Below are 25564 nucleotides of genomic sequence, written 5' to 3' on the forward strand. Positions count from 1 at the left end.
TCGGGAAAAGTTCAGAGGTGGGGAGGAGTGGGGAGAAAGAGAAAGTATGAAGCAGGGACTCCCAAGAAGGTAAGCCTCATTAGAAAGGAAGGCAGAGGTGTCGCTATGGAAGGTGAATGCGAAGGTCAGATTCTTAATCGTGAGGAGAGGGGCTCTAAAAGTGAGAGCCTTGGAGAAACGCACGGCACCTGTTGGTCAGTCAGTCATACTGAATGAGCGCTTACCTTCTGCGGAGCACTGTACTACGCTCACGGGACCTGCATTTGCTTATCAAAGAAATAGGACACGGACCCCGATAAAGCTCCGTGGTGGGATTTATTGACATCTTGCCCGGGCCCTCCGTGGCCCACGGGTCGGAGGCAGTTGGGACTGCGCATTAATGCCATTAATAATTATAATTACAGTACTCATTAAAGCGCTATGTGCCAAGCACTGTTGTACATCTTTGCTCCTCCTTGACTGAAATTATGCTTTGGTCCCTGATTACAATATTGGGTTGTGAGCAGGAACCAGCGCTGTCCCTGCGACTAGCTCATTTTCCTAATTGATCAATAAATCCTATTTATTAAGCGCTGACCGTGTGCACAGCACTGGAGTAAGTGCTTGGGAGAGTTCAAAAGAACTGAGTTGGTAGAGATGCTCCCTGCCCGCAACGGTACAGGAGAACAGCGGCTGGGTCAAAATCACAATCAGCACTTTGTAAGCTCTATATGGGCAGAGAACCCATCTACCAACTCTGTTCTATTGTGCTCTCCCAAGCGCTCAGTACAGCACTCTGCATATAGTAAGTGCTCAACAAATACTATTGATTAATTGGGCCTCCCGCCCTTTTACTCCCGATCATCTGGACATTGGTATTAATATCTGTCTCCCCCTCTAGACTGTAAGCTCTTTATAGGCAGAGAACCTGCCTTCCAACTCTGCTCTTTTTACTCTCCCAAGCACTTAGCACAGTACTCTGCACACAGAAAGCGCTCAATATATGATTTACTGATTGAAGCAAACGACCAGAAGAAAACGGAGCTCCACATCCCATTCCTAACTTCAATGGTCCTGCTCTCCGTTTCAGTACTGAAACTACTAGTCAGTCAATCAATTCTACTTACCGAACGCTTACTGCGCGCAGAGCCCCGTACTAAGTGCTTAGGAGAGTACAATATAACAAAATAATAGAAACATCCCCTGCCCACAATGAGCTTAGAGGCTAGAAGAGGACATTAATATACATAAATATATATAAAATTATAGATATGTACATAAGTACATAGGTTCTAGGGTAGTATGCTAGGAGTAGTGTGGGAAACAATTCGAATCCTTGTAATAAATGGACATGTGCTTCTTCAAAGTACAGGTCTCTGACCACAAAACCACCCCACAGCCTCGGAGACGGGTAGAGGGTCACCCAACTACACTTTCGAGAGCTGTGGCCACGAAGCTGTCAGGTGGCGGAAATTTAAAGCCAGAACTTGGGAGGCGGGGGTTTTCCTGTGGGTAAATGGATTTAAGTTGGGGCCTTTTCAAATGCACTGTGGAGATGGAAAGGGCGTCCTAATTTGAATTCATTTCCTGAACCATTTGTCGAAATGAGTTTATTGCGTGGTGGAAACTCAGGCAGAATTCTCAGGAGGACTGACCTTTACCATGCTCACAGTGCTATCTGGGGATTTCCTCCATGAAGAATTCAGCACGTGACCAAGTCCCTTCGCTCGTGTAACTTAACGCACCTCGGCAGAGCACAGGATATAAAATCAGGAAATAAGTTGGCACCAAAATTACATCTTTACACCGGAAAGGGACCGATTTCCACCTCTCTTTCTAGATTACCGCTTTGCCTGCAGTTGCTCTGCTCTGAGCCAGTCCTTTAGGCAGCTATTTTGTAATAATAATAACTATTTGTATTTGTTAAGCACTTGCTATGCGCCTGTCCTAAGCACGGGGATGCTATAAGCAGACAGGGCTGGACGTAGTCCCTGTCCCTCACGGGGCTCAGAGTCTTCATCCCCATTTTCCAGATGAGGGAACTGAGGCCCAGAGAAGGGAAGTGGCTTGCCAAGGTCACAAAGTAGACAAGTGGAGGAGCCGGGATTAGAACCCAGGTCCTTCTGACTTCCAGGCCGGTGCTCTATCCGTTAGGCCGAGCTGCTTCTTTACAAGCCACCAGAATGGAGACAGATGCTTCCTTTGGTGGGAGGTGGTAAGTGGTCCACCGCTCCGCCCACAATAAGCACTCCATAAAAACCACCGATGGATTGCTTTTCACTCAAGCTGCACCGAGAACAGATGAAAAGGCCCCATCAACACGCCCAGGTAATGTGTAAATATTTGTCAGGTTAGACAGCCCTGCAGTGGACTTCTAGTTACCGGCAGCAGCAAAAAAAAGGTGCCCTATTTGAATTCAACAACCCTACATTCCAGGCGATCTTTGTTTCCGATGAACAGTTTATTTAAGGAAATGAACAAATAAAGCCAGAGCCTCAGATTTAATAATCGCCCTCATGCAACTGTTATTGAAGCCCTCACTCTCTCGGCGGCGGGACCTAGGAAATTGGTGGCTCTTAATCTCTAGTGTGGCTCGCCTGCTGATTTCTCTCTCAAGTTGCCCCAGTTTATTCTGCTGCTGGTCCCATATGTGGGATAAGGACCGTACAAACTTGCCCTTACTTTACAGAACGACACCCGCTCTCCCTAGTCATTCAGGTGATCGATAGTATTCATCGAGTGCTTACGGGGCGCAGAGCGCTGTACTAAGCACTCAGCAAACATGTTCCCTGCTCATAATGAGCTTACAGTCTAGAGGGACGAACATTAATATGAATAAATAAGGTATTTATAATATATAGAGATATGTACATAAGTGCTGTGGGGCTGGGGGTGGGATGAATATCATATTCAATTGTATTTATGGAGGGCTTACTGGGTGCAAAGCACTGTACTAAGCGCTTGGGAGAGTTCAATATAACAACACACATATTCCTGCCCAATGTCTAAAGGTCACAGATCCAAGTGCCTAGATGATGCAGGAGGGAGCGGGAGATGGGGAAAAGAAGGCTTCACTGGGGCACGCTGACCCCTATGGAAGTCGGCTCTCCCCGGCCAGGCAGGGATCCCCACTGGTCAGTCGGCCATTTGTCTGCCGTGTGACCTCAGGTAAGTCACCTATTTCTGGTTGTTGTTGTTTTGTAATGGCATTTGTTAAGTGCTTACTATGTGCCAGGCACTGTACTAACGGCTGGGGTAGATATAAACTAATCAGGTTGGACAGAGTCCATGTCCCACCACATGGGGGTCCCAGTCTTAATCCCCATTTTACAGATGAGGGAACTAAAGCCCAAAGAAGTGAAGTAATAATAATTATTATGGTATTTGTTAAGCGCTTACTATGTGCCAAGCACTGTTCTAAGCACTGGGGTAGAGACAAGATAATCAGGCGGTACCACGTGGAGCTCACAGTCTTAATGCCCATTTTACAGATGAGGTAACTGAGGCACAGAGAAGTTAAGTGGCTTGCCCAAGGTCACAAAACAGACAAGTGGCAGAATCGGGATTAGAACCTAGGTCCTTCTGATTCTCAAGCCCGTGCTCTGTCAGCTAGGCCACGCTGCTTCTCTTCATTCACTTCATTTCTCTGGGCATGGACTTTGTTCTCTGCAACTCTTTCCAGGTTAAATTTGGGCTCTCCAGAGTCGGGGTCCGCTGAATAACCAGATCGTTTTGCAACCCAAACTAGTCACGCCCCTCGAAGATGTTACATCCACCCTTCCAGTTGACTCCTACCACTGACAAAACTGTAATCTGTTCAGACGCTTTAGGTCGGTCAAGATTTTTGCGAGGATTTTCACAGGGGAGTGTAATTACATACCACTCTTCATCACCACATTGGACCAGACGTTGGCATTTAAGGCTTGAATGATTCGCTTTACTCCTGTAGACTCGGGGAAGTCATCTGATTGAGGAAACACATGATTTTGTCTTTGAATAATCCCAAACCACATTACCCAAATAAATGTAGTTTAAAAGTGTTACCCGCTTAGGTGGTCGGAACGCTCCCATTTCATGGATCGAATCTTAAAATCGGGATCAGTTCTTTGGTAAAAATTTTAAAGTCCAATTGGTAAGACAGATAAGTTTCCTTCTGTTCTTTGGGAGTCCTGGAGGATAGGAAATCGTTCAAGCGAAGCAAGCCCAACACTTTCCTAACCCCCAGTCAGAGAGTCCCAAAATCATGATCCCCATGACTTGGTTCAGGTAAAAAAACCACTTAATTTTCTGTGAAAACTAACCGGGTGGCCTCATCAAAAGAGGCCTTCCCTGGGGGGTTTAATTTCTTCAGGACTTCCATTAACAGTTCTGTCGCAGCCAACAGAGCCGAGTAGCTGCGGTTCCGCAGACTGGCTTCTCGACACCTGGGCTCTCTCCTTGATTCCACTGCTATTTGCAGAGATTTGAGGAGATGATTCAGAGAGTTATGGCTTCGGTTTCTGACAGTGGAGATGACTTAGATTTCAGACAGTGTGTGTATGGGGAAGGGGAGACCGAGGAATTTGAGGGAAGTTGAGTTAGGAAAAAAAAAATCCAACATTCACTTTAAAGCAACAAGTTGCCGAAAAGCGGTTTCACAAGAACGGCTGAGGGAGGAAGAGCCGATGAAACAGACACGCTTTTTCTAAGATGAAAAAAAGGACTTGAAAAATTTAAAGGAAAAGTCATTCTTTCATTTGAATTTTGTCCCCTTCCCAGCTGGCAATTTTTCTTCCCCAAGGAATGTATTTTGCAATGGATTCAAGTTGAATCATCCTCTATTTTCATAGGTTTTTGGGAGGTTCATACTATTACATGAGGAAAAGCAATCACACCTTAACCCATTCCCCCATCTCAATTTTGTTTGGGAAGGACAGAAATGAAGGCAAAAATCTTCCTACCGAGAGGGCAGGGAAGGACTCGAATCAGAAAACATTCAAGACACCTTACAAACTTTTGTTGAGGCCCTACAGTCAGATTCGATTGAATGACTTCAACCATCAAGACTATTTTTCTGCTTTCTCTATTGCTCACACCCTAGCCATCAGAATTGTTTTTCCCCACTATGTACTGAAGGAGTCTCTAGCAACCGTTTCTCTTAACACAAAAACACCTACCATCCTCATCGGGTAATTCCTCCGGGTTGAGTTCTACCAATTCAAAGCCATGCTTGATGCACCATTCTTGAGCTTGCTGTCGGCTTACACCTAAAATGGAGAAAGACGAAACCGTGAGGATCCCGGGAGCTGGAGAAAATTAAATAAGGCTTGAAAGCAGCTCCGGAAAACTGTTGCTCTCCGCTCAAATATATTTTGTTTTCCCTGCTGAATTTCTTTCAAGTTATCTGGAACAAGGGAACTCTCTTGTAAGTAAAAAAAAAAAAATTCCTCAAAACACAAACAACGTTCATTTTTTTAAAGATGAAAATGGCTGTCAAAAATCAGAAAAGTGGAGTCCTTCGGTCAGCACTGGCTGATTTGAGAAAAACAGCCGTGGGCCTAACAAGAAATTGGCAAATTTGTCTACTATGATCTTATTTTAGCACCATACCATCTTCAGACACTCGGTCACAGACCAAAATCATCACTTCTGGTAACCACTCCTCGGCCAGGGGAAGCCATGGCGAGACACCGTCGAGACCCGATTTCTAGAGGGGCAGGAGGGGAAGGAAAAAAAAACCAAAAAAGGAGACTTTAAAGGGAGTTCCCATTAACAAGATCAAGCAAACTAAAGAGAGAAACCCGAGGCCTTACTAGTGTGCTGTCAAAATAGACGATAAAGGCTTGGACAGACTCTGCAATCTCTGAGGTGACGAGAAACTGGTTTGGCACCACACACAGGTTGATGTCTGCAGAGTAGTATTTATTATCTAGAGTCCAGGGGTAAAATGTGACGCCTTCGTTGCTAAGCACATCTGCATCGAGATCTTCTGTCCCAAGGATGTCTAGTAAAATGATACAAACGTAGCGTCTAAAACAGATGCAGTAATAAAGGAGATCTTAAAAACTATTGGATAGAATAATAAATGCTTAGTAGACTGTAAGCTCGACGTGGGCAGGGAATGTGCCTGTCATATTGTTGTGTTGAACTCTCCCAAGTGTTTAGTACAGTGTCCTGCATGCTGTGAGTGCTCAATAAGTACAATTGTGAATGATTGATATTTATATGCTAAGCGCTGGGGTAAGTACAAGATCATCAGATCAGACAGTCTCTGCCCCTACCTGGGACTCACAATCTAAGAAGAAAACAGAATCAATCAATCATCGGTACTTATTGAGTGCTCCCTGTGTGCAGAGCACTTAGTACAGTGCTTACTGAGTGCTTCCTGTGTGCACAGCACTGTACTAAGTGCTTGGGAGAGTACAATATACTTGTACTCTTGTTCACAGACAAGTTCCCCACCCACAATGACCTTAGAGTTCAGAGGGGGAGATGAGGGACAAATGCTTTATTAGGTTAGAGCGCTCAAAGTTTCTTGTACACTATTTTTGTATAAAGCATGCCATTTTTTTTAATCCTATATTCCATGCAACAACTAAACTTGTTAATCTTTGGATATCTGCTGTATCGATCACGAAATAACATTTGAATTTGTACGCTGAAAAATTATGAATACTATCAAATTTTCCATGCAAGTCTCACTATGTTTAGAAAATAGACTGTTTTCTTTCCTAATTCTACAGAGAAAGTCACTAAATATGAGTTTGTGATTTATAAAGGAGAATTTTTAGTCACCCCCCCCCCCACCACAGGATTGTAAACTCCTTAGAGACAGGGATAATGCCTACTAAATCTATTGTCTTCTCCCAAGCACACAGTACTCTGTTCAATACATACTGACCTATCACTTACAGTACGTGATAATAATTCCATAATTCTGTCATTTTTGATGAGCACCTTTCATCAGTTTGGGATTTAAAATGGTAATGTCTTTTATAATAATGATGATGGTATTTGCTAAGCGCTTACTATGTGCCAGCCACCGTACTAAGTGCTGAGCTGGATGCAAGCAAATTGAGTTGGACACAGTCCCTGTCCCATGGGGAGCTCAAAGTCTCAATCCCCATTTCGCAAAAGAAGGAATATCGTGCAATGTCCAATATTCCAAAGAAATGAGCATTAGAAGTTTAGAACCACAAAAGTTTGTTTCAGCAAGTCGAAGTACAGAATTCCTACTTCAATAGAGATGAATCATAGATGATCCACACAGCAACCGGTACGTTCATTCACACGAACATGAAATTGACGGGAAGACCTGAGTTCTAATACCAACTCCACCATTTGACTGCTGCGTGACCCTGGGCAAGTCACTTCACCTCTCTCTGACTAAGTTATCTCACCTGTAAAATGGAGATTAATACTGGGTGCCTCAAGTGGGATAGGGACTGTGGCCAACTTGATTAGTCTGTATCTACCCCAGCGCTTAGTATAGTGCCTGGCATATAGTTAGTGATTAACAAATTCCATTTAAAAAAACACAACCCTGGTTTTTAACTCTTTTACATAAGCAGGCATGTACAAGCACAGCTCTGAGCGTGTAACTAATCCTACAGGAACGGAATAAGTACCTTTACAAATAACTATTCACCCCAGGAAAAAAATAACAGTTTGCATCAGGACAGTAGCGAAGTCTAATTTCACTCATTTACTGCCTCAAACTCCTGAGGGAAGTGGAGGATTGTGTAGACTGCTATAGGATTTTTGTCCTGATTTGGGGGGCTAAAGCAGTTCAGGTTACAACAAAGGACACTCGTGGCATTTCTAAATTTACACCATTTCAACTTTGACAACTCCTTGGTTTCGACTTCACTACACGGGTCTCTTTTGGGGCTCTAGCTCTGGGGGCATGGACAGTGGGAGAGGGGCACATGAGAGCCATGGGGAAATGTGGAAACACTTTCAAAAGGGGCAATGGGGAGTGAGGAAATGGGAAAGTTTAAAGTGGGCGGGGGGGAGTGGAAAAGAGGAGAGGCCTGGGTGTTGGATGGGAGGAGACGTAGTTGCCTGGTAGAACTTCTGGGAAGAGAAAATGTGCTCACTTTGCTTCTGATGAAATAAGAGTTGGCTAATCTATCGTGGTACCTTTTGTCACAGTATAATTGTGGTATCCGTTAAGCTCTTACTATGTGCCAAGCACTGTACTAAGCGCTGGGGTAGATGCAAGATGATCGTATCCCACCTGGGGCTCACAGTCTAAACAGGAGGGAAGACAGGTATCAAATCATCATTTTGCCGGAGGGAACTGAAGCACAGAAGTTAAGTGACTTGCCGAAGGTCATACAGCAGGTACATGGCAGAGCAGGGACTGAAACCCAGATCCTCTGACTCCCATGCATGTGTTCTTTCCAGTAAGCCATGCTGCTTCTCAATAATAACTACACTGATGCACCTGTATTACCTATGATTGATCGATTACACAGTTTTGGCTAATTTTGCTAAAAATTGGGATTTGATCTTGGCCCATCAACCTATCCCCCGTTTATTAAACAATCAGCCTTATTAAAATCACATCTCCTCCCAGAAGCTTCCCCGACAAAACTCTAATTTCTTCTTCTCCCACCCATTTCTGCATCATCCTTGCTCTTGGGTTTGTTCCCTGTATTCGCCCCTCCCTCAGCTCCACAACACTTATGTACGTAGCTATAATTTATTTACACATTCCCTAAATCAGCTTGCCCCATCCTATCTCACTTCACTGATCTCCTACTCCAGTCCGGCATCACGGACTGCTCTTCTAGCACCAGTTTACTCACTGTGTCCCCATCTCATCTATCTCGCCGCCGACCCCTTTCCCACGACCCCCACCCCGGCCAGGAACTCCCTCCCGCTCCACAGAAGCCAGACCACCACTCTCTCCACCTTCCAAGCCTTATTAAGGTCACTTCTCCTCCAAGAGGCCTTCCCTGATTAAGCCCTCTTTCCCCAGCTCACTCTCCCTTCTGCATCGTCCGTGCCCCTGAATATGTGACCTTTGGACATTTGCTATACACCCCAACCTCACAGCACTTTATGTACATATTTTTCAATTAGCTATTATATTATGAATTACTTATTGATGCATATTAATGCATGTCTCCACCCTCCAGCCTGTAAGCTCATTATGGGTAGGAAACCTGCCTGCTAATTATAATAATGTTGGTATTTGTATTTGTTGGTATTTGTTAAGCGCTTACTATGTGCAGAGCACTGTTCTAAGCGCTGGGGTAAACACAGGGGAATCAGGTTGTCCCACGTGGGGCTCACAGTCTTAATCCCCATTTTACAGATGAGGGAACTGAGGCACAGAGAGGTTAAGTGACTTGCCCACAGTCACACAGCCGACAAGTGGCAGAGCTGGGATTCAAACTCATGAGCCCTGACTCCAAAGCCCGTGCTCTTTCCACTGCGCCACGCTGCTTCTCGTGCTGTACTGTTCTTTCCCAAGTGCTTAGTACAGTGTTCTACTCATAGTAATTGCTCCACAAATAACCACTGACTGACTGATCGATTTATATTAATGTCTTTCTCGTCCTCTAGACGGCCAGCTCCTTGTGGCCAGGGATCGTGACTGCCAACTCCATTGTACTGTCCTCTCCCCAAAGCTTAGTATGGTGCTCTCACATGGTAAGCACTCAAATACCGTCGATGTATCGATCATTAAAGTGTTCCTATGAGAAAACTACTTCTGATGAACAAGACTTCAACTTTAGATGGATTTTTCAGGAACCAATCTTGTTTAATGCCTGAGAGGTTCCTGCAAAAACACAGTATTTAGGGATGAATGGCTATACTATATTAACGGGTGATAAATGCTTAGGGCCGCCGACCGAAATCATCATCATCAATTTCTTTTCTTGAACACCGGGCCCTGAAGTAAAGTCTCAGGTGGAGTACTGGAGTAGCAAGACACACATTTTCTGCCACCACTTGTCTGCTGGGTGACCCTGGGCAAGTCACTTCACTTCTCTGGGCCTCAGTTCCCTCTTTTGTAAAATGGGGATGTAGGATTTCAAAGCTGTACTGAAGGTACATCTCCTCCAAGAGGCCTTCCCAGAAAGCCCCCACTTTCCTTTTTTCCCATTCCCTTCTGCATCACACTGACTAGCTCCCTTTGCTCTTCCCCGCCCCCAGCCCCACAGCACTTATGTGCATATCTGTCATTTATTTATTTGTACTGACATCCATCTCCCCTCGCTGGACTGTAAGCTCATTGTGGGCAGGGACTGTGCCCGTTTTTTGCTGTATTCTTCCAAGTGCTTAGTACAATGTTCTGCACATAGTACGTGCTCAATAAATAGGATTGAATGAATGAATCAACAGGGACTGGGTCCAACCTGATTAGCCTCTATCTACCCCAGCGCTCTGTTGCTGAATTGTCCATTCCAAGCGCTTATTACGGTGCTCTGCACATAGTAAGCGCTCAATAAATACTATTGAATGAATGAATACAGTGCCTGACACATAGCAGGCATGAAACAAGTACCATAAAAAATAAAAAGCTTAAAATCTAGCAGAATCGGTTTAAGAAATCCCAGCCCAGCTGCTGACCCATAGCAGGATCATTTTGATCTGGGCTTGGGTACCTCTCTGATAACTGGCTATTGGGATATCTGGATCTTCAATCAAACAATTTATTGAGCACCTGGGAATTATTAATAATAATAATAATGATAGTATTTGTTAAGCATTTATTATGTGGCAGAAACTGTACTAAGAGCTGGAGTGGATTCATTCATTCATTCAATAGCATTTATTGATCGCTTACTATGTGCAGAGCACTGTACTAAGCACTTGGAATGTACAAATCGGTAACAGATAGAACCAGTCCCTGCCCTTTGACGGGCTTCCAGTCTAATCGGGGGAGACAGAGAGACAAAAACAATAGCAATAAATAGAATCAAACAAATCAGGTTGGACACAGTCCCTGTCCCATATAGGGCTCACAATCTTAGTCCCCATTTTACAGATGAGGTCCTTGAAGCACAGAGAAGTGAAGTGACTTGCCTAAGGCCACTCAGCAGACAAATGGCAGAGCTGGGATTAGAACCCATGACCTTCTGACTCCCAGGCCGTGCTCCATCCACTACGCCACACTGCTTCCTCTAACATGACAGAGTTGATAGACGCGTTCCCTGTCCACAGCGAGCTTAAAGTCTACAGAGGGAGAGAGACGTTAATAGAAAGAAATTATGGATATATACGTAAGTGTTGTAGGACTGAGGGAGGGATGAATAAAGGAGCAAATCCAAGGGGAAAGGCGACACAAAAGGGAGTGGAGAAGAGGCACTGAGGGATGGCCTCTTGGAGGAGATGTGCCTTTCATGTGGCTTTGAAGGAGGGGAGAGTAATTTCCTGTCGGCTATGAGCAGGGAGGGTGCTCCAGGCCAGAGGCAGGACGTGGGCAAGAGGTTGGCAGATAGACGAGACTGAGCAGAGAGAAGGCTGGCATTAGTGGATTGAAGTGTGCGGGCTGGGAGGCAGTAGGAGAGCAGAGAGGTAAAGCAGGAAGGGGAGATGTGAGTGAATGCATCAAAGCCGATGGTACGGAGTTTCTACTTGACAGAGAAAAGGATGGGCAAACAGGAGGTTTTTAAGGACTGGGGAATTGTGTGTGTGTGTTCCTGAAGCGACCGCAGTTCTATCAGCAAACAGTCAGGCCCTGATTTAGCCCCCTTTTCCCACTGCTGTCGGAGGAAATTCTAAATGAAAACACACTGCTCAGGCCGAGCCCACGGAAAGCACTCCATGTCCGAAGGTTATCTGAAAATTCTTTATGGCTTTAGATGGTGTGGGAATTTTTTGTTTGACACGGTGAACTGAGTGAAACCCATGAATTGAGAGATGCTTTTATGATACTCATATCACTTAGATCAATGAGAAGATCTGTACATACTGTATATATCCGTTATTTATCTACTTATTTATTTACATTAATGTCTGTCTCCCCCTCTACACTGTGAGCTCGTTGTGAGCAGGAATGTGTTTGCTTGTTGTTATACTGTACTCTCCCAAGCGCTTAATACAGTGCTTTGCACACAGAGAACGTTCAATAAGTGACTGAATGAATTAATGAATGATGGCAGAATACCTTCTAATGGCCATTGCCTCCTGGAAAACCGAGGAGTCTTCTTTCAGAGAAATTTGCAGTGATCAATCAAGCATTTCAACAGTACAACTGAGTTGGTAGATTCCTGCCCCAAAGGAGCTTACAGTCTAGATTTATCTGGCCTTCTTCCTGACTTCATGTTGTTGAACTGTTTCTCAGCTGAAGTGTTTGGATTCCCTCATTCATTCCATCTACTGAGCAACCAAAAACAAATTACAAAGGGAAAATGCAGTCGCTTCAGGATCAGCGTTCCAGGCTTTCACTGTTCAGTTAGGGCTGTTCCGCATAAACGGCAGATCTTAGCCTTTCCTCTGAGAGAAATGATTGGCTTGTTTTCTAACTCTCCTCTCTTCTTTAATAACAGTCACTTAGCTGCCCTGCCTTTCACTGAGGACAGTGAGGAGGCCGGGTGAGAGATAAGAAGCGGGAAAAGATGAGTTCTTAAAATCAGAGATCCCGGTTTCATGGAAACGTCTCAGAAAAAAAATCCTTTTATCAAAATCCACACCGCAGTCAACGTTCCTCTTCCAAACCCCTGTCGGGGTTCAAGGTAATATGTGGTCGCAGTGGCAGGGAATGAACGGGCCTACCAACCCTGTTGGACTCTCCCAAGCGCTTAGTCCAGTGCTCTGCACAGAGTAACCGCTCAATAGATACCATTGATTGATACATCACTTGAGGGTAAATACCACCACCCTAACTCATAACCAAGTTCTTTTTGGCTCAAAATAAAATACTGCATTTCTTGCAGATGGAGAAGGGGTGGCCGACACCATCTCCTTTCCTTTCCGCACCTCCCCAGCCCACGTTTTCCGGTCTCCCGGTGATAATTTGCCCATTAAAACTAAATTGAAGGCTTTGAACAAGATGACCAGTGGAGCCAGTGAAATGTGGGACCTCTTTGCTCACTGCATGCTTTCACTGTCACAATGACTATTCAAACTCTGTTAGCACACACTGGAGAAGCCAACTTTCTCTGAGAACTACAAAGAGCTCCTCTTTCTCAAAAGTTGTATTTTAAACCACAGGGAGGGGGCCGTTTTGTGTGTATTTTATTCGGGGGGGGGGTGTTGAGGCAGAAACAGACAGAGAGCATTAAATAGCATTAATGCTTATTGCTATTGCTAATACTAATGCTATTTAATGCTATTAATCCTGGAGAAGCAGCGTGGCTCCGTGGAAAGAGCCCGGGCTTGGGAGTCAGAGGTCACGGGTCAAATCTCGGCTCTGCCACTTGTCAGCTGGGTGACTGTGGGCAAGTCACTTCACTTCTCTGGACCTCAGTTACCTCATCTGGAAAATGGGGATTAACTGTGAGCCTCATGTGGGACAAACTGATTACCCTGTATCTACCCTAGCGCTTAGAACAGTGCTCTGCACATAGTAAGAGCTTAAGAAATACCAACATTATTATTATTAAGAGAAGTAGCATGGCAGAATGGATAGAGCACGGGCCCGGGAGTCAGAAGGTCATGGGCTCTTAATCCTGACTCTGCTACTTGACTGCTGTGTGACCTTGGGCAAATCACTTTGCTTCTCTGTGCCTCAGTTACCTCATCTATAAAATGGGGATCAAGACCGTGAGCCCACGTGGGACAGGGACTGTGTCTAATCTAATTTGCTTGTATTCATCCCAGCGCTTCGAACAACGCCTGGCACACAGTAAGCACTTAATACCAGAAATATTAATTATTCCATTTTTAACTTGTTTTAATAGGTACAGAACTCAAATAATGGACTTTTTAATTCCATTATTCAAGCTAAAAGCTTAATTTGCTTAGTGGGCTTTCCATCTGCTTTTGCATTTTCCTTCTGATCAAATCATTTCATCAAAGCTGCATATGGACTTGATTATCACAGCTAGGGCATGATAGGGCTGGAAAAGTGAAAATCAACTTGCTTCAGTTCTTGCTGCCTTTGAATATTATTAAATATCAGATTTCATTAATCTAAATGCCTCCACTCAGGATAGCTTTCTGCTGTCACTCTCCAGCTGGTTTTGGCAGTGCAGTTGATTTTTGGTAAATACACCAATAAATTGAGAAGTGTCTACAAACAGTCAGTGTTTGTGTGAACCCCAGGGAGAACAGGGACTGTGAGCCCGTTGTGGGGCAGAGATTGTCTCTATCTTTTGCCGAATTGTATATTCCAAGCGTTTAATACAGTGCTGTGCACACAGTAGGCACTCAATAAATACGTTTGAATGAATGAATGAATGAACAGGGCCTGTATCCGATCTATTTTGTATCCTTACCCCACCAATTAGCACACAGTGTTTAACACGTACTAAGTGCTTAATATAATCACTAATGTTAACGTATTCTATTAATGCATAATACAATTATTCCTCTAAAACAGTTTTAGGGAGGAGCTATCAAACAACAAATCTGCTGCTTATCACTGGGAAACTGAAGGGGATGACCGTTTCCAAGTTTATTCATTCATTCATTCAATAGTATTTCTTGAGCGCTTACTATGTGCAGAGCACTGTACTAAGAGCTTGGAATGGACAAATCGGTAACAGATAGAGACAGTCCCTGCCCTTTGACGGACTTACAGTCTAATCGGGGGCGACGGACAGACAAGAACAGTAGCAATAAATAGAATCGAGGGGATGAACATCTCATTAAAACAATAGCAGATAAATAGAATCAAGGCGATGTACATTTCATTAACAAAGTTCAGTGCTTACTACAGTGTCCTGTCCTCAGAAGCACTTAATATGTACCAAGCACCATTCTAAGGGCTGGGGTAGCTACAAGGTTATCACGTTGAACACGGTCCCTGTCCCACATGATGCTCATGGTCTAGGTGGGAGGGAGTAGGATTTAACCCCCACTTTCAGCTGGGCAAACTGAGGCGCAGAAAATTTAAATGAACGGCCCAAGGTCACCCAGCAGAAGAGTGACAGAGCCAGAATTAGAACCCAGGTCCTCTGGCTCCCAGGTCCAGGCTCTATCCCCTAGGGCCACAACTATGTCCAGGATGTGGCCCCAAGGACTTGGGAACCATAGGGGAAATAACTGATGGGAGCAAGGGATCCCAAAATTGCACCTCTGGATTTTTAGTGTTTACGTGTCTAAAATGAGTCACGGATTTCTAAGGCTTTGGCTAGACGTGCTACATAAACATGGGCATCGGGCCCCTTTGGACCCCCTGCCAAGCCATGTTCTGCATGGTTCTTCCAACTTTGGCAGAGGACCCCCCGCCCCCTTGATGGAGACCGCCTTCTCCTCTTGGTGTCCCAGCCTGTCTAGCTTTCCTTGGCAGCCACCTGCCGGAGCGAAACTATATTATTTTTTTTTTCCTTTTTCTCTTAGAAAAAACACAAAACTTCGGGGAAGCAAACTGTGGTTTTTCAGGATATTTTTCTTTTTCTTAATGCCAGCATTTTATATTCTGGCCGAGTGAACGAATCCCTTTAGACGAAATAGGACTATGTGACGTAGCGGTGGGATCTGGGGGATGGAGCGTTGAACAACTGGAGTAGGGTTAAGACCGTGAGCCCCACGAGGGACATGGACTGTGCCCAACTTGATTAGCTTGTATCTACTCCTGAGCTTAGCGCAGTACCTCGCTCATAGTAAACGCTTAAGAAATACTATTTTTTATAAAAGGATTTTGAGGATAGGAAGAGGGAGGGGGCTCTACCTAGGAGGCAGGGCTTGAGCTGGGGGTCAAAGGCCAGAGAGGCAATCAGTTTGCTCTCTTGGCTGCAAGCTCGCTCTGGGCAGGGAATGTGTCTACCAACGCTGTTGGACTGTACTCCCCCAGTCGCTTAGCATAGTGCTCCGCACACAGTAAGCGCTCAATAAATCGAGTGATTATTTTCACCTGCATGCAACTGTTTCATTATCAGCATCAAGAGATTGAAAGCTGACATGCATGAATTGGAGGTCTAGAAGCAGCAAGGCCTAGTGGATAGAGCACGGGCCTAGGAGTCAGAAGGACCTGGGTTCTAATCCTGACTCTGCCACGTCTGCCCTGTGACCTTGGGCAAGTCACTTAACTTCTCTGTGCCTCAGTTACCTCATCTGTAAAACGGGGATTAAATCCTACTTCCTCCTACTTAGACTTTGAGCCCCATGTAGGACAGGGACTGCGTCTGGCCTGATTAGCTTGTATCTACCCCAGTGCTTAGAACAGTGCTTGGCACAAAGTAAGGGCTTAACAGATACCATATACTGTATATTTATATGTACACACAGACACAAATATAAGAGTACCAAGGATGGGTAAAAATATGCCCATAAGTGCTACAGTTCTCCGATGAGTTTATCCGGCACGGGTTGCTGGGAAATTAATTGGGGAAGATGTTTTGGAGAGGGATTTTAGGAGGGTTTTGAAGGTGGAGCTTTGGAAAGGGAGGCAGTTCCAAGTCGGGACAACAGCGTAGCACGCGAGGGGTAGTAAAAAGCTGCTGCTAAAAAAGAAGTAGACAGTGGGAATCGGGGAAAAATCGGGAAGAACGGCAATTGGATAAAACAAAAAGGTCGCATTAGTGGGCAGTGAGCTGTATCATCGTGGGCACAACTTCATGAAGATGTTACTCAGTTTGATGCTGCTCTCTCTGTTAGTTTGCAGCCGTTGTTAACTATTCTGGCTACTCCCCAGGGCTCCGAATAGATCACACGGCTGCTGGAGGGTCTTTGTAAGACAAACGGTTATATTTAAAGGCTCAAACCATACCGGTACAAGGCCACCGCTCAGACTTCATGCAGACAGATGTCAGGAAATTCAAAACTGTGATTCCCAGAGTAACCATAACCCAGCCCCCTGATAAATAGCTCATTGTGACCTGGTAGGTGATAAATCAATCAGTGGGGGGAGAATTATGGTTGCTGTGGGAACACTAACTTTAAATTCCCTGACATTAGATCGTGTCAGATCTCAGCACTAGCACTGTATGAACGGAGGGGTGAGGTTGGTTTTGTTTATAAGGTTTAATTACCCTCCTCGCAAACCCTAATCATTCTTCGAATTCAGAGTTTCAGAGCCCCTAGGGCTTCCTATACTGGAGTGGAAAGTTTTCCAAACTGAAACACAGGAAGCTTGGGTGAATTTTCTTCTGAAAATTGCAAAGAGTTGGGCACCTTAAAGAGGGAGAAAGATCTGAAGGAGGAAGCCATCTAAGGACTTACATAACGACGTGTGGCTGCCTCATAGCGACTGATTCCAAACCACATTTCTAGAAATATATTTACGGCATGTGTCCATCACTGAGTTAAGCCTGAAGTGAAAATCCATTCAGTTCCTAATCTTCAGAGCTTTAAGAGTCCTGGATGAAGATACTCATCTGGGGGGAAAAGATTCATACCCGAACCCTTGGATAATACGGATCATCAAAGCAATCTGGTTTCCGAGTGGTGATTTCTCGGAAAGTGTTATTTAAATAAGAGCCTGAGAACTCAGATCTCGCACGCAGAAACTACTCTTGCTCTACAATGAGGCAATCGTGCTAAAGATCCATTTTTCAACCACTTCACATGGGAAAAGTTGCCTCAACTCCATAACTGATAACAGGCCAACTAAGGAGGAAGGGAGCAGCAAGGCATAGTGGATAGAGTACCGGCCTGGGAATCAGAAGGTCATGGATTCTAATCCCGGCTCCGCCGTTTGTCTGCTCTTGTGACTCTGAGTGAGCCGCTTTACTTCTCTGAGCCTCAGTTACCTCTTCTGTAAAATGGGGGTTGAGTCTATGTCTCCCCATTTAGACTGTGAGCCCATCATTGGGCAGGGATTGTCTCTATCTGTTGCCGAATTGTACATTCCAAGTGCTTAGTACAGTGCTCCGCACATAGTAAGTGCTCAATAAACACTACTGAATGATTTGCCTGTATCCACCCCAGTGTTCAGAACAGTGCCTGACACACAGTAAGCGCTTCAACACCATCATTATTAACTAAGACTGATGTGAGACAGAACGTGGCAGGGTGAATCCCAACTCTGCCATTTCTCTGCTGTGTAAACTTGGGCAAGTCACTTTACTTCTCTGCGCCGTCGGTAAAATGGCGATTAAGAATGGGCTGTGTCCCACCTGATTAGCTGGTATCTACTCCAATGCTCAGTTCAATGTCTGGCACATAGTAAGCACTTAAATACACACACACAAAAAAAACCCCTAAAAAAACTTCGACAATCATTTCACCTAGGCACTTGGGAGCTCCTCTCCTTCTCACCCAACACTTACGTACATATTTTTAAACTCTGTTTCTTCCCCCAGCCTCTTCATTTACTTGGTGACTCTCTACCTCTCTCCTGCTAGATCGTATGGCGGGGATGACGCACCGTATGCTCTCAAACATTTAATACAGTGTGTGGCAAAGAGTAAGTCAAGTACCACCCTTATTCAGTTTGACCAAAGGTTCAACCAGCTTGGGATTCTGGGATAAACATGAGTTTTTCCCTTCACCATGGGTCTGGGTTGGGCCAACTTCACCAGAATGTCACTTGGATGCTGCTTGCAATCCTGAAGTGTGGGACCTGGAGGAGAGAGCTTTTGAAGAGTTCAGAAATCTAATATATTGGCACGTAAGCTCGTCGGGGGCAGGGAACGTCCTACTAGCTCTTTTGGGTTGCACTCTCTCGAGTGCTTAGAACGGCGTCTGCACAGAGTGAGCGCTCAATGAATGTCACTGATCGATTGATCGATTCCCTGCGTGGGTGGCAACCACGACACCCAGAATTCTCAGGAGAGGGACTGAGGAAGGAAATAACATTTGAAGGTTCTGAAGGGCCTTAGGCTTAGCACCTTAGACTGTGAGCCCATGTGGGACAGGGACTGTGTCCAATCTGATTATCTCTATCTATCCCAATCCTGAGTACAATGCTTGGTACATCATAAGAGCCTAATATCGTCATCATCATAATGTGGCATTATTATTATATACTTAAATTCTACCTGGGAGAAATGACCCTGCGGAGTACATGGCTGAGTATTTTCACACCTTCATCTCAAGTGTTCTACTTTTTTTTGAAGGGAATGAACTTTTTGGGTCCCTAAAAGAAACTGGTGGCCCAGAAGAGTTCATTCATCTTCAGAAAGCTAGTCATTCATACCTGGTAAGTAGCTTATTCACCACGAGTGCGTGCCGATTGTTCATTTAAGTTTTACTCAAGTTCTTTCTCCATTTTTGACCTAGTTCTGTTTTACAATTCAAGGATTTAAATCAAGCTGGCACCATTAAATACAAAAATCAGAAATTCAATACCCTTGCTTCATTGCAAGATCACCCAGAAAAAGATAGGTCAATCAATGGCATTTTTCGAACGCTTACTGTGGGCAGAGCACTGTACTAAGCGGGTGAACTGTGGCAGCCTATCGGTGCAAAGAAAAAAAAAGTTTGCAAATTTGAGTCACGTTTGCCATTTCAGCTTCCATTTTGACTTCTTAAAAAATAAAATATTTTGAAATAACATAGAAGGCGGGCAACAAATGTGGAAAAACACCTTCTGGGTCTTATCAGGTGTTACAGTGTAAGCTTTTTCTCCGAGGCACTCACACTTCACAGATGGAGACTCACTGTTAGCAGAGACATCTTCCAACAGAAGGACAGCCCTACTGCAAAAATGGTTTAAATTATCTAACTCTTTCTGAAAAGACCAGTTGGGTGCCAAGAACCACAGCACTTTCCTTCTCCTCAACGTGGACGTGTCTCTGGCTTCACGGGGAAAGTTCAGTCCAAAATAGGACACACATTAATGGAACCTAAAGCACTGCAAAGACCTTTCCAGAGTTTCATAACTGTACTCGCCTTAACTTACGTCAATCTGGCTTCCTGTATATGTAATTATTAGAGATGTGTCTGCGGTATCTACAGACACCGGCTACAATACAATTACAGTGTTCATCGGCCGGTTATTATCCTCGCCGGATATATTTAGAGCGGCTCTAAAACTTTAGAACTCTTTTCTTTCAAGATTCCGTATTTGATTGTGTTATTTATTGAGTGCCACTGTTTGTTGAGGCAGGATACGAGATAAGGCAGTAGCAAATGGTATAAACCCAAATGACCACTACATACTTTCTGTATTTTTTTTTTGGCCTTTTGCTATTCAAACACAAGCTTGTGCGTGTGTACTGAAATGAATGTGTGTGTCTAGACAAAGCTCAGAGTCTTCCAAGATGATATGCGGCTTTGGATTCCTGCGATATGGTGTGATATACAACAGTGCCCTGTGGATATCTCTCCCATTTCGCCCCAAACCAAACAACAGAGAGAAACACAGACATTTTAAACTGGCCATCTTAATGAGTGCAGTGCAACAAATGCTAAGTGCTAAATTCTTCTCCCCAAACTATGAGTGCCCTGTTTCTCAAAACCACCCTGGACAGACTTTTTTTTGTTTTGTTTTACATCAAGACCCCCAACTCCTGCTGATATGGAGCAAAAAAATATAACTGAAAACGCTCGCAGAAAGACACTACAGTAGCACAGCGGCAGAATGCATCTGGAGAAAGGGATTTTTCCTCTGAGTGAAATAACTACCATCTTCAGGGTTCCATTTTCCCCCTCCTTGACTTCAGGGAAGCTTGGTGGTTTGACATCCAAAGATTTTCGGAACACCAACTGACGCATTCGGTGACCACAACTGTTTTGCAGGCCCTACTGGCCGATCCTTTCATCTTTTGAAGGAAATACGGAAAGGATCCTTAAATACACATGCTGGTCGGGGCGGGGTCATCCCGTAACAAAATAAGCCGCTGTGACTGGAAAAAGGGATTCTGAATTCCCAAGGGAAATGGAAAAAGGCAGCCAGGGCAAAAACAGGGAAACTGCAAGTTGTGGCAAGCCCCCAACAAGCTGCCTTATTTGTCACTGTTTGTGATCCCGCGAACAACAACAAGGAAGAGGGTGGCGAAGGCACTGATGGGCTCAACTTGAGGACAGGTGATTGCCGGCTTGTGGGGGTGGAGCGTGGAAGGAGGTGTGGCCTTCTCTCCCTGTTCTAGCCGGTAACGGGCCTGGGCCATTCAACGACTGCCGTGTAGACCCACAGCTGTGATGCCTACAGCAGATAAAAGGCGGTCGCTTTGAATTGTGAGGAACAATGTGCAGCAGAAGCAAGCAATGGGGGGGGGGGGGGGGGAGAGAAGCACGCAGAGGAGAAGGAAGACGAAGCATGTAGAGGAAAGCACCTGGAGAAGCATTTAGGAAGCAGGCAGGGGAAGCAAGCACCTGGTGCAGATAGAGCAGAGCAGCCCTGGAAAGCAGCAGAAGGCAGTGGCATTTGGGAGCGGAAAGAAGCGGCATCGGCAGAACAGGCTCTCTTGACCGGCAGACTGATACTGGACCCTTGGTGGAGTAAGTGTGTGTGTTTAAAATTAAGTGTAAAACCTTTCCACCGTAACCTTGGTGGTGTGGTCTACTATGTGTCACTGAGGCTCCCCCTGCCCAGGAAGGTCCTGTTTAGTATGAGCCAGGAGCTCATGACACAAGTCAGAAATCCTGAGATAATAATTAGGATAATAATAATAATGTGGTATTTAAGTGCCTACTATGTGCCAGGCACCGTGCTAAGTGCTGGGGTGGATACAAGCAGGTTGGACACAGTCCCTGTCCCACGTGGGGCTCACTGCCTCCATCCCCATTTTACAGATGAGGGAACTGACGCACAGAGAAGTGAAGTGACTTGCTCCCCAGGGTCACACGGCAAACAAACCAGTATTAGAACCCATGACCTTCTGACTCCCAGGCCCGTGCTCTAGCCATAATGCCATGCTGCTACTTCTGAGATCTGGTTCCTGTGCTGTGGGCCTCTCTGAAACTTATTTAATCTTCAACCTATAAAAAGAGGGTGCTCTCCTTATTAATCCTTGGCTTTCTCTTTGCAGCTAACTCCCAAATCAACCTCATCAGCCCCATGCAATTTCTCATTTTCTCCTCCTCCAGGACATCTGTCTGGGTGTCCTGCCGGCATCTTAAGCTCATCATGTTCAAAACTGAACACCACATCTCCCCTCCCAAACCCTCCCCTTGCCCAAACTTCCTTATCACTACAGAAACCACCATCATCTCCCTCATCTAACAACCCTACAGTCTGGGCATGAGGAAGCAGCATGGTGTTGTGGATAGAGTAGGGGCCTTGGAGTGAAAAGGTCATGGGTTCTAATCCTCACTCCACCATCTGTCTGCTGTGTGACCTTGCACAAGTCACTATATTTCTCCGGGCCTCAGTTACCTCATCGGTAAAATGGGGATTGAACTGTTAGCCCCACATGGGCCAGGGTTTGTGTCTAACCCGATTTGCTTGTATCTAGTCCAGCACTTAGTACAGTGCCTGGTACAAAGTAAGGGTTTAAATACTGGGAAAGTACAGTGCAATACAGTTGATTGATGTGATCCCTTCCCACAAGGAATTTACAATCTCTGGGGGCGGGGAGGGTGGAGAGAGGCATTAAAATAAATGCATCCTGTCTGCAGTCAGCCAGTAAATTGTACTTATTGAGTGCTCACTGAATTAAGCATTTGGGCGGGGGGTGGGTTAACACTAGAAAATATAACAGACACAAGCTTACAGTCTCATCTCTCCCCATTCCAATCCATACTTCCCTCTCCTGTTCTGCTGCCCAGATCATTTTCTAAACATCATTTCGCATCACCCTCCCCACTCCTCAATCAATGGTATTTGAGGGCTCATTATGTACATGGTACTGTAATAATAATTATGGTATTTGTTAAGCGCTTACTATATGCCAAGCACTGGTGTAGATACAAGTGACTTGCCCAAGGTCACCCAGCAGACAAGTAGTGAAAAGCGGATTAGAACCCATGACCTTCTGATTCCCACGTCCATGCTCTATCTACTACACCATGCTGTTTCTGTGCTTCTACGATGTACCAGGCACCATACTAAGCGCTGAGACAGATAAAAGTTACACAGGTTGGTTTTAATTCATGAACAACATGAGGCTACAGTCTTAATCCCCATTTTACAGATGAGGTAACTAAGGGAAAGAGAAGTTGTGACTTGCCCAAGGCCACAGAGCAGACAAATGGCAGAACTAAGATTAGAATCCAGGCCCTTCTGACTCCCGGGCCCGCGCTTTATCCACTAGGCCACATTCCTTCTAAGCTGTGTCAGTTTATTGTTGAACTGTACTCTCGCCAGGACTTAGTACAGTGCTCTGCGCACAGTAAGCGCTCAAATATGATTGAATGGATGAATAGATATAATGGGGATAGAAAACATTCTCCCTTAAACTGCTATCCTCTGGTGAGACAGGAACTGGGCCCCGAGCTACTTATATTTTACCTTCCCCAGTGGTTAATAACACAACTATCCCTAGGCCAAGATTCCCTCCTCCCGCCTTTCCAAAGAATTGGGATGCCACTAATGGGCAGGGTATCCAAATGGGTTTTGGAGCAAATGAAACCAGTGTGGTTTTTGGAAAGTCAAATGACTAGATTTAGTATATCTTGGGTAAATCATCAGGAGGCCTAATTCTCTGGAGAAGACACTAATGCTGGGAAAAGTCCAGGGAAAACATGAAAGAGGTAGAGCAGCAACTAGATGGATAGAAACCATCACAACGATAATGGAAGAACCGTTAGCACGGTGACGGACTAAGGCAGAAGATAAGATGTTCTGCAGAAAACACAGCCATAGAATTGCTATGAGTCAAACGACTCTGGAATTTGATGATAATAATAATAATGAGCTCCTTCAATCATTTATTGAGCACCTACTGTGTGCAAAGTACTGTACTAAGAGCTTGGGAGAGTACAATACAATAACAGACACATTCCCTGCCCACAAGGAGCTCACAGTCTAGAGGAGAAGACAGATATTAATACACAAACTAACTGGACTGTAGGTAAGGAATATGTCTGTATGTTGTTGCAAAGCACTCTCCTGAGCGCTTAATACAGTGCTTTGCACACAGTAAGTGCTCAATCAATACGATTTGAATGAATATTATTCATTCAATTGTATCATTTATATATCATTATCATTATAATGTATTATTGATAATTGTGATTATAAATTATTAATAATAGGCAAGGTAGGCGATCATAACAACAAATGGATAAAGTGGACCAATAAAGTGGGCAGCGTAGGCCAAAAATAACAACAAATGGGCAGGTGGGCCAAAAATAACAACAACAAACGGGTAGGTGGGCCAATAATAACAAATAGGCAGGTATGCCAATAATAATAATAAATGGGCAGGGCTTCTCTGTGCCTTGGTTCCCTCATCTGTAAAATGGGTCACAGTCTTCATCAGTGAGCCCCATGTGGGACAACCTGATTTCCGCATACCCACCCCTGCATTTAGAACAGTGCTTGGCACGTAGTAAGCGCTTAACAAATACCACTATTATTATCCAGCACTTAGAAGAGTGCTTGGCACATAGTAAGTGCTTAACAAATACCACTATTATTATTATAGGCCGGGTGAGAGCGGAAGAAATGTGGGTTGAGCAGGAGGACTGGCAGAAAGGAGGGTGGGGGTCGGCTGGAGGGGGGTTGGGGGGGGAAGGGTGACACCATTCATTCACGCAATAGTATTTATTGAGCACTTCCTATGTGCACAGCATTGTACTAAGTGCTTCGAATGGACAATTCAGCAACAGATGGAGACAATCCCTGCCCAATGATGGACTCGCGGTCTAAACAGGGGGAGACAAACGGCAGAGCAAAACAGAACAAAAACAAGACAACATCATCTAGATAAATAGAATCACGGGGATGTACACCTCATTAACAAAATAAGTAGAGTAATTAATATATACAAATGAGCACAGTGCTGAGGGGAGGGGAAGGGGGAAGAGCAGAGGATGGGGGTGGAGGGGAGGGGGATTTGCAGAGCACTGTTCTAAGCGCTGGGGTAGATACAGGGTAATGAGGTTGTCCCCCGTCGGGCTCACAGTCTTCATCCCCATTTGACAGATGAGGGAACTGAGGCCCAGTGAAATGACTTGCCCAAAGTCACCCAGCTGACAGGTGGCAGATCCGGGATTAGAACCCACAACCCCTGACTCCTAAGCCCGGGCTCTTTCCACTGAGCCACGCTGCTTCTAAGAGAAGCGGCTTTCTATGTGCCAAGCACTGCTCTAAGCCCTGGATAATAAGAGCGGTATTTAAGCGCCTACTATGTGCCAAGCACTGTTTAAGCACTGGATAATAGTGGTATTTAAGCATTTTCTATGTGCCAAGCACTGTTCTAAGCGCTAGATAATAATAGTGGTATTTGTTAAGCGCTTACTATGTACCAAGCACTCTTCTAAGCTCTGGATAATAACAGGGGTATTTGTTAAGCGCTTTCTATGTGCCAAGCACTCTTCTAAGCACTGGATAATAGTGGTATTTAAGCACTTACTATGTGCCAAGCACTCTTTAAGCGCTGGATAATAGTGGTATTTGTTAAGCGCTTTCTATGTGCCAAGCACTGTTCTAAGCGCTGGATAATAATAGTGGTATTTAAGCGCTTACTATGTGCCCATCACTCTTCTAAGC

The 25564-nt window shown here is 44.9% G+C and overlaps 1 protein-coding gene across 1 annotated transcript in view; it reads right to left on the reverse strand.

Moving 5' to 3' along the window:
- AAGAB (alpha and gamma adaptin binding protein) overlaps nucleotides 1-25564 on the reverse strand; it is a 42199-nt gene that overhangs the window by 13955 nt on the left and 2680 nt on the right. Inside the window, exons 2-5 of the mRNA XM_029065894.2 lie at nucleotides 5772-5962; nucleotides 5569-5665; nucleotides 5136-5225; nucleotides 3860-3943 (exon numbers count right to left, since the gene is read on the reverse strand). Of these exons, the coding sequence (XP_028921727.1) occupies nucleotides 3860-3943; nucleotides 5136-5225; nucleotides 5569-5665; nucleotides 5772-5962 (462 nt within the window). The remainder of the gene's footprint in view (nucleotides 1-3859; nucleotides 3944-5135; nucleotides 5226-5568; nucleotides 5666-5771; nucleotides 5963-25564) is intronic.

The sequence above is a fragment of the Ornithorhynchus anatinus genome, chromosome 5, assembly GCF_004115215.2.
Source record: "Ornithorhynchus anatinus isolate Pmale09 chromosome 5, mOrnAna1.pri.v4, whole genome shotgun sequence".
In the NCBI taxonomy this organism is placed as follows: Eukaryota; Metazoa; Chordata; class Mammalia; order Monotremata; family Ornithorhynchidae; genus Ornithorhynchus; species Ornithorhynchus anatinus.